The sequence below is a fragment of the Channa argus genome, chromosome 4 (assembly GCF_033026475.1).
Source record: "Channa argus isolate prfri chromosome 4, Channa argus male v1.0, whole genome shotgun sequence".
In the NCBI taxonomy this organism is placed as follows: Eukaryota; Metazoa; Chordata; class Actinopteri; order Anabantiformes; family Channidae; genus Channa; species Channa argus.
The window spans coordinates 16,305,315-16,311,994 of NC_090200.1; the positions used below are offsets into that span (position 1 = coordinate 16,305,315).

General features: G+C 51.7%; 1 protein-coding gene across 1 annotated transcript; it reads left to right on the top strand.

The window, feature by feature from the left end:
- Positions 1-1,052: 1,052 nt before the first annotated feature.
- On the top strand, positions 1,053-3,345 carry LOC137126298 (uncharacterized). Its single transcript, XM_067502928.1, has one exon. The coding sequence runs from the start codon at positions 1,252-1,254 to the stop codon at positions 3,205-3,207; it is 1,956 nt and encodes a 651-aa protein (XP_067359029.1). The 5' UTR covers positions 1,053-1,251; the 3' UTR covers positions 3,208-3,345.
- Positions 3,346-6,680: the final 3,335 nt, after the last annotated feature.

Here is a 6,680-nt window from a genome sequence, read left to right on the forward strand (position 1 = left end):
CGGTAGCCGCCTATGTGCACGGCCCTGCCAGCGAGCCGGCGAAGCTTAAAGCTCCAGTTTCTACCTTTGCATCTATCACCAAGGTGAAAGGTCTCACGGATGACGGGTTTCCGCCAGTCCCAACGCTGGAACCTAGCCTCGCCGCTCTTTTTGGAGTCAAGTGCAATCTCAGAGCCGGCCGACGCCCCGCTCCACCCTCTCCTAAAGATGCATTGACAGCTCGCCTCGCTGACTGCTCACATCAGTGTGCGTTTCAGTCGGCAGCGGCAGCTAATAACATCTTTGTTTTAGCTAATGCCATTTCTGATCTGGCTCTCCTACCTGATGCTCTTCCCGACAAGTACGCTGAAGAGATCAGCAAGTTTTCCAGCGCCATCCTCGCCTTGTGCGCCCCGATAGCGATCGCTTTGGCGCGCATCTCGGCATGGCAAACCATGATCGCGAGGAACGTCTGGCTCCATCTTTCCTCCATCCCAGAGGCTGTTAGAAAGGATATGCTGGAGGGACCCATCAGCCCTGATGGTCTGTTTGGCCCCCATTTCCAGCACCTTGTTAGAGAGATGCAGACGGCTTCGGAAGAAGCGGAAAAGATTCGTCGCCATGTCACAGCTCCCTCTCGCTCCGCCGGTCACTGGCGTGACCGCCGTGAGCTTTCTCACAGACAAAGGCGCCCCGCTTCATCAGCGGCAGCCGCTTCGCGACCTGCTCCGGTGCAGCCCGCTCCTCCACCTCCTCCACCTGCCCCCCAGGCGGCAGCACCAAGTCGCAGATCTTCCAAGCCTCGCAAGTTGGCTTGCTCCTGGTCTCGCCCTCCGGTGGAGCCTCCCCGGAAGCAGAGAAGATTTTGACGGGTTGGGGGGGACATGTGTGATTCGATTGTTCTTTGTTCCAAATGTGGTTGTTCTGTTTGTTTTTGCAATAAAACTGAACATCTCCTAGAGGGCAAAGATTCCTATAACCGGAACACCCCTGGGTTTCCACACCCAGCGGTGTCCGCGTCCCACATGTCCCCCACTCACAATAGCCCGCTCGTTGATAGCCGCCGTGCTAGTTTCTGCTAAGCAGCACACTTTATCTTCTGAGCTCCATACAACGTGCCTCCCCGCTGATACACTTGCTAGCGGTAGGGGAACGTCTGTTTATGAGCCCTCGGGGGCGCGCCCGCCTAGCTTTTCGGCTACGGCTGGGGCTTCCCCGACGGACAGCCAGCCCCTCCCGTCCTCCCCGCGTCCCTTTCACAGAGGGCCCCCCATGGGCTGCCCGGTCTTTAACTCCCCGAGCAGCGGCGGAGAGGGCCGAACGTTGGCTGGCTGCCAATATAGCAGACGAACACTGTCCGCTGTCACACCCACTGTCGGAGCGTTACCATCAGTGGACGCAACTGTGTGTGTTGGACAAGTGGGTTATTCTCTCCAGTTTGCCACACCCCCGCCGAGCTTCGCGGGGATCCTGGAAACCCGGCTTTCATCCCCAGCCCACACGACAGCTCTTGCGTCAGAGCTGTCCGATCTCCTGGGGAAACGGGCCATCAGCGTGGTCCCACCGATGGAAGAAAACCAGGGTTTCTACTCTCGTTACTTCCTGGTTCCAAAGAAGTCGGGGGAAATGAGGCCAATTCTGGATCTCTCTTTTCTCAACCAGTTCATGGTGGTCCGCCGCTTCCACATGTTAACGACAGCCTCAGTTCTCCGGAGCTTGCGCCCGGGAGACTGGTTGTCCTCGGTGGACCTAAAGGATGCATATTTTCACATTCCTGTCGCCATGCAACACAGGAAGTTTCTGCGTTTCTCCTTCCTGGGCGTACGGTACCAGTACAACTGCCTACCGTTCGGCTATTCTCTCGCCCCACGCACATTCTCCAAATGTCTGGAGACAGCACTGGCTCCGCTGCGCGCTGCCGGCATGAGAGTGCTGTTCTATTTAGACGATCTCCTTCTCCTCGCTCCGTCCCGGGAACAAGCTCTCCTGCAGATGGTGGATTTGGTGACTCATTTATCGTCTCTGGGTTTCACGATAAATTGGCGGAAAAGCTCACCGTTCCCGGCTCAGTCGATTATCTTCCTGGGCGTGGAGCTGGATGTGCCGATCATGCGGGCGCGCCTCTCCCAGGAGAGGAGAGAGACGCTGCTCGCCATGCTCCACCGTTTGACTCCCCGTCGCGTTGTCACAGTCCACTCAGTCATGCGACTGCTGGGCATGATGGCCGCGGCTCTCTCTGTGGTTCCCCTCGGCCTCCTACACATGAGGCGACTGCAGCGCTGGTTCTCTCGCCTGCAGCTCGATCCTGTACGTCATCGCAGACGTTTGGTCATGATTCCCCCATCAGTGGGTCCGGATCTAGCCTATTGGAGGGGACCTCGCGTCATGTTAGACGGCGTACCCCTCGGCCGCCCCTCATCACACGTCTCGGTGTTCACAGACGCTTCGCTGTTGGGATGGGGCGGGACATGCCTCTCTCAGTCAGTGGGTGCTCCCTGGCCAGAGGGCATGTCTCTCCACATAAACGCGCTGGAGCTGCTCTCTGTGTGGAACGTTCTTCAGCATTTTGCTCCGGTGCTCTTGGATTGCCACGTCCTTGTTCACACGGACAATACGACGACGGCTTCCTATATCAACCGTCAGGGTGGCGTGAGATCATCACGGCTCCTCAGCATCGCCAGGAGACTGCTGCTGTGGGCGCACTCGCATCTCCGCTCCATCAGAGCTGTGTACATCCCCGGCGTTCTGAACACCGCCGCGGACACTATGTCTCGGGGGGGGCCCCGCCCCGGGGAATGGGTGCTGCACACAGAGCTGGTCCAAGAGGTTTGGAGCAGGTTTGGCAGAGCCGAGGTGGACCTTTTTGCAGCCAAGGTCAATGCCCAGTGCCCCCTTTGGTTCTCCCTCCGAGCTCGAGATTCCCCCCCCCTTGGGGTGGATGCATTCTCCCATCGCCCTTGGCCCAGGCGGCTCCTTTATGCATTTCCGCCTGTCCCTCTGATTCCCCGGTTACTAGACCGTGTGAGAGAGGAGTATCTCACCGTCATCCTTGTGGCCCCAAGGCGAGTGGGGGCACCGTGGTTCCCGTCACTCTGTCAAATGCTGGCAGGCCCGCCCTGGGAGCTCCCGTGGCGTTCGGATGCATTGTCTCAGGCCAACGGGATGATCCGCAGTCCCCCAGTTCTGCTCCAGCGCCTGTGGGTCTGGCCCCTGAGAGGAAGCGCCTAGCCGACCAGGGGTTTTCACCCCGCGTGGTGGCCACCATTCAAGGTGCGAGGGCAGCATCCACCACTTCCTCCTATGTAGCCAAGTGGTCATCCTTTCAGCGCTGGTGCTCTGAGAGGGGCGTGTCTGCCTCTTCATGTCCTCTTCCTCGGGTTCTGTCTTTTCTTCAGACCCTCGTGGACAGAGGCTTATCCCTCAGCACTGTGAAGACCTATGCTGCTGCGATCTCCTCATGTCATGAGGGGTTCGGAGACAGGTCTGTCTTCAGTCACCCCTTGCTGAAACGTTTCTTAAGGGGTGTGAGGAGGCAACGGCCCCTTTTGCGCCCCTTGGCCCCTCCTTGGGATCTTTCTCTGGTCCTCCGTGCCTTGGTGGTTTCTCCGTTTGAGCCGCTGGAACAGGTTCCCCTCAGGCTCCTGTCATGGAAGACGGCGCTTCTCTTGGCTCTCACCTCTATGAAAAGAGTGAGTGACCTCTCTGCCCTGTCAGTCTCCCCGGAGTGTCTTTCAATTCGTGGGGATCTCAGTCTGGCTGTTCTCCGCCCTAATCCTGCATTCATGCCCAAGTGCATTACCAGTTCTTTTAGGTCGAGAGTCATAACCTTGGAAGGTTTCTGCACACCTCCTCACACTTTTGAGGAGGATGCCTCCTCTCATCTGCTGTGCCCAGTGCGTGCTTTGTCCTACTATGTGGAGCGCACGTCTACTATACGCCGTTCCGAGCGCCTTTTCGTGCACTACAGGGAAGGCTCTGCCGGGCTTCCTCTTTCCGCTCAGCGCCTGTCCCACTGGCTGTGTGAAGCCATATTTCAAGCATATGAGTCCTCTGGGGCCCAGCCACCAGAGGGAATCCGTGCACACTCCACTAGAGGAATAGCTTCCTCTGTGGCATTGCTCAGAGGGGTGTCGGTGGAAGACATCTGCCTGGCGGCATCATGGTCCTCCACCTGCTCTTTCGTCCGGTTTTATCTTCGAGACGTTTCACGCCCCTCACTTTCCAGTTCTGTGCTTTCTGCACCCCAGAGTGCACACTCTGGTGTCGGTTAGTATGTCTTGTCTCTCCATCTCGGTCCCCAGGCCCTCAGTGGGCTTATTGAATGCTCTCCCACTGCCTGCCGGTGTGTTCACAGCTGTGATTCCCCCCCCCCCTTGTGTTTTTGTCACAGTTCAGGTCGGTCCAGCTGTGAAGCAGGGTTCTGTTTACTGCTCCTAGCTGCTGTATGGCACTAGTGGGGCGTGGACTATATCCTGCTGTAGCATTTGGTTCATTATGCTACAGCCAGAGGGCAAGCAACATAGGAAATAGAACGATGGTTACGTACTGTAACCCCAGATTCTATGACTATGTTGCGCAGCCCTCTGGCTTTTTGGGCCCCACTAGTACCTCTTACTGGCTGAAGGAAAATGGTCAGTTAGAGGGAATAAGTGCTACAGTCGCCGCTCTCTTATGGTGTGATTGCGGACGTAATTGAGCACACCATGAGAGCGATAAAGTAGCAACTTTTTGGCCCACTCACCGGTGGGCGTGGACTATACTGCTTCAGTTGGCGCGAGCGCGCAGGGATTGGTTCATTATGCTACAGCCAGAGGGCTTCGCAACATAGTCATAGAATCTGGGGTTACAGTACGTAACCATCGTTATCTAGTTTGTGTATGAGCCAACAAGTATTTTTGCAATAAACTTAGCTGAGTGGCATTGTTGTTGGCATGTTACTTTCTTATCATATGCATTTTTTCAAGTTAATCATTTTTTGCAAAGTATTTTAAATAACCATTTCTAAGTACCTTTAATTGATCAAATTAGCTATGTTTCCAAATACATTCCTCATTACTGTTGCTTTCATAAGAAATTTCCCTCAGTTCTTCAAAGCATTTTAGCTAAGTGCTCTGTTAAACTGCATGGCCTGAGGGAAAAGTCATGCAAATTTAGCGACTACTTTATGGACACTGTAGAGCATTTAGCAACTAAGAAGCCGAATATAGTTTTGGAGAACAAAACAAAACTAGCTGTAGACGTTGGACCAAGCTGCTGAGGGCCCAGGACACAACGCCTTGTGTAGGGTAATGGCAACATTACTATGTATCTGCTGGATTTGTAAACAGGCATCAGTGAGCCTATATTGGCATTTTTTTTATCATGTTGTGTTTGCAGTTTGTTGAGGTTCTCTTAAGTGCTAAAACAAAAATGAAGACCACCAACAAAAAACAACCATATCTATGAATACTGCTTTACCTTTAAAAGACACATTTATTTAGCTTGCTTGCTATTGCTTAAGCCTGAGGAGTAGATATATAGGAATGTCATAAAGGTTTTGTCTGTTTTCCTGATATTAAAATATCTCTATGCTTCTACATAGAAAATGCCTTCGGATGAAATTATTAAGGTGAGTGTTTTAGTTTATATGATGTAATCTCTGCTCATACCACTGAAGCTGTAGTCTTGGCTGACTTGCTGCTCAGAACTCCTCTGGATGACATCATCTGTACTCCTCATGATGAAAAACTACTCTGGGTAATATAATCAAGATATTTTCAGCTAGAAATAGAGATATTGTTATAAAGGGAAGGCAAACCGAAATTTAGAGGCATTAATATACTCCCCAAACTAGAAGCATTAAAAAGCAAGTTCAAAACTGTCAAAGGTGCCCCTTATGAGACCATTTAATGTATTCGGTATTAGCTTGTCTGCGATCTTCAATGCAGCTATATAATATTATAATGAAGGGAACATTCAAAAGCTAGAGTCTGATTTCTATGGCTACACAGTTCCAGTAATCTCCATAGTGAAAAAATATATGGATTTTATTACTCAGCTCTACAGAATAGGTTTGTAACAACTGGTGACTATAGTTGTTCTTTTTAAACAGCTGAAGGAGATTGACCATCCCATCAGACAGATCATTTTATCTTCACTTCGATAACCACAGATCAGTCTACCATCTCCTATTGCTGCAGACTGAATTTGTGATGAATGTTAATCTCCTTACCGATGCTTACTGCTTATCCAGCATCCTTCTGTTAAATCAGCTCACAAAAATCAGTAGTTTCAGGAAAACCTGTTGGTTTACGTTGCCTTGGTTAATTCAGAGGCCTTATTCTCTAGTTTATTCTTCCTGAATTCAACTTCTGCATGATAACGATCAAAGCTGTTGTGCCACAGCGCAGGCTTACTGGAAGTGACAAAAATAGCACATTTTTTCTCAAAGGTCCAGTCTGAAATGTAAAAATGTGAGTGGGGTGATTACAAAAGTAAAACATTCCTAAGGACTTTTTCATAATCTAGGAGATAGGTGACTAAGGGTGTTGAGCTTAAACAACAGGATGAGTCATGAGAGAGGTCGCTCCTGACATGGAGGACACTCCCTCTAGAGACCACCACACATACAGCTCCCTCTGTGCAGGAAACAGATTTGGACTCAGTGTCCAAATGTGTGTGTATAAACTCATGGAGTTGTATGTGAGAGAGTGTAATGTATT